The sequence below is a fragment of the Charadrius vociferus genome, unplaced genomic scaffold (assembly GCF_000708025.1).
Source record: "Charadrius vociferus isolate BGI_N301 unplaced genomic scaffold, ASM70802v2 scaffold2960, whole genome shotgun sequence".
Classification (NCBI taxonomy): domain Eukaryota; kingdom Metazoa; phylum Chordata; class Aves; order Charadriiformes; family Charadriidae; genus Charadrius; species Charadrius vociferus.
In genome coordinates, this window is record NW_009646557.1 from 3676 (window position 1) to 4424 (window position 749).

Here is a 749-nt window from a genome sequence, read left to right on the forward strand (position 1 = left end):
CGGGTTAGCGGGGCTGTGCGGGCGGGCGTCTCCGGTCGGTGCAGAGCTTCGGGGTCCCGGGGCAGGAGGTGCCCCCCGGGCCACCCCGGGATGGGGTCCCTGATGTCACCCCCAGTTCCAGGACCATGTCATTCCGCCCCTCCCGCAAGACCCCCTGTGTCCCCACATCTGCCAGCCCCAAAGAGACCCTGGGGACGCATCCAGGACAGGGACAAGGGGGTGATGTCGCTCTCGGTGCCCCGTCCCCCATCCCCTCCACCCGGTTTAGGATGGCAGGGCGGGATCCTGTGCCTTCGTCCTGCGACTGCTTCGTGGCACTGCCGCCACACACCGCAGTGAGTGCCCGCCTCTTCGGCAAGAATGCCGATCGGCCACGCCACGAGGTCCAGGAGGTTGTCTATGTCCCCGCCGCCGTCCACCGCCCCGGGGACAAAGTCCAGGTGAGACCGTGCTGGGGCCATGGTGGCTGCAGGGGACGGTGCACTGAGTGTGCCAGGTCTCAGCCTCTCTCTGTGTCCCCCCCCCATGCAGTGCACCTACCTGGAGATCGAGCAGGCGGAGAGGACCCACGCGGTGGTGCTGAGCCGTCCCGCCTGGCTGTGGGGTGCCGAGATGGGTGCCAACGAGCACGGCGTCTGCGTGGGCAACGAGGGCGTCTGGACCCGTGAACCTGTGGGGGAGGATGAGGCACTGCTGGGGGTGGACCTGGTGAGGTGAGGACCGTGTCGTGTCCCCCCACCCTTGCCCCG

General features: G+C 68.9%; 1 protein-coding gene across 1 annotated transcript in view; it reads left to right on the forward strand.

The window, feature by feature from the left end:
* The first annotated feature begins 269 nt into the window (after positions 1-269).
* Positions 270-749, forward strand: part of SCRN2 (secernin 2) — a 2003-nt gene continuing 1523 nt past the window's right edge. Inside the window, exons 1-2 of the mRNA XM_009886567.1 lie at positions 270-440; positions 532-708. Of these exons, the coding sequence (XP_009884869.1) occupies positions 270-440; positions 532-708 (348 nt within the window). The remainder of the gene's footprint in view (positions 441-531; positions 709-749) is intronic.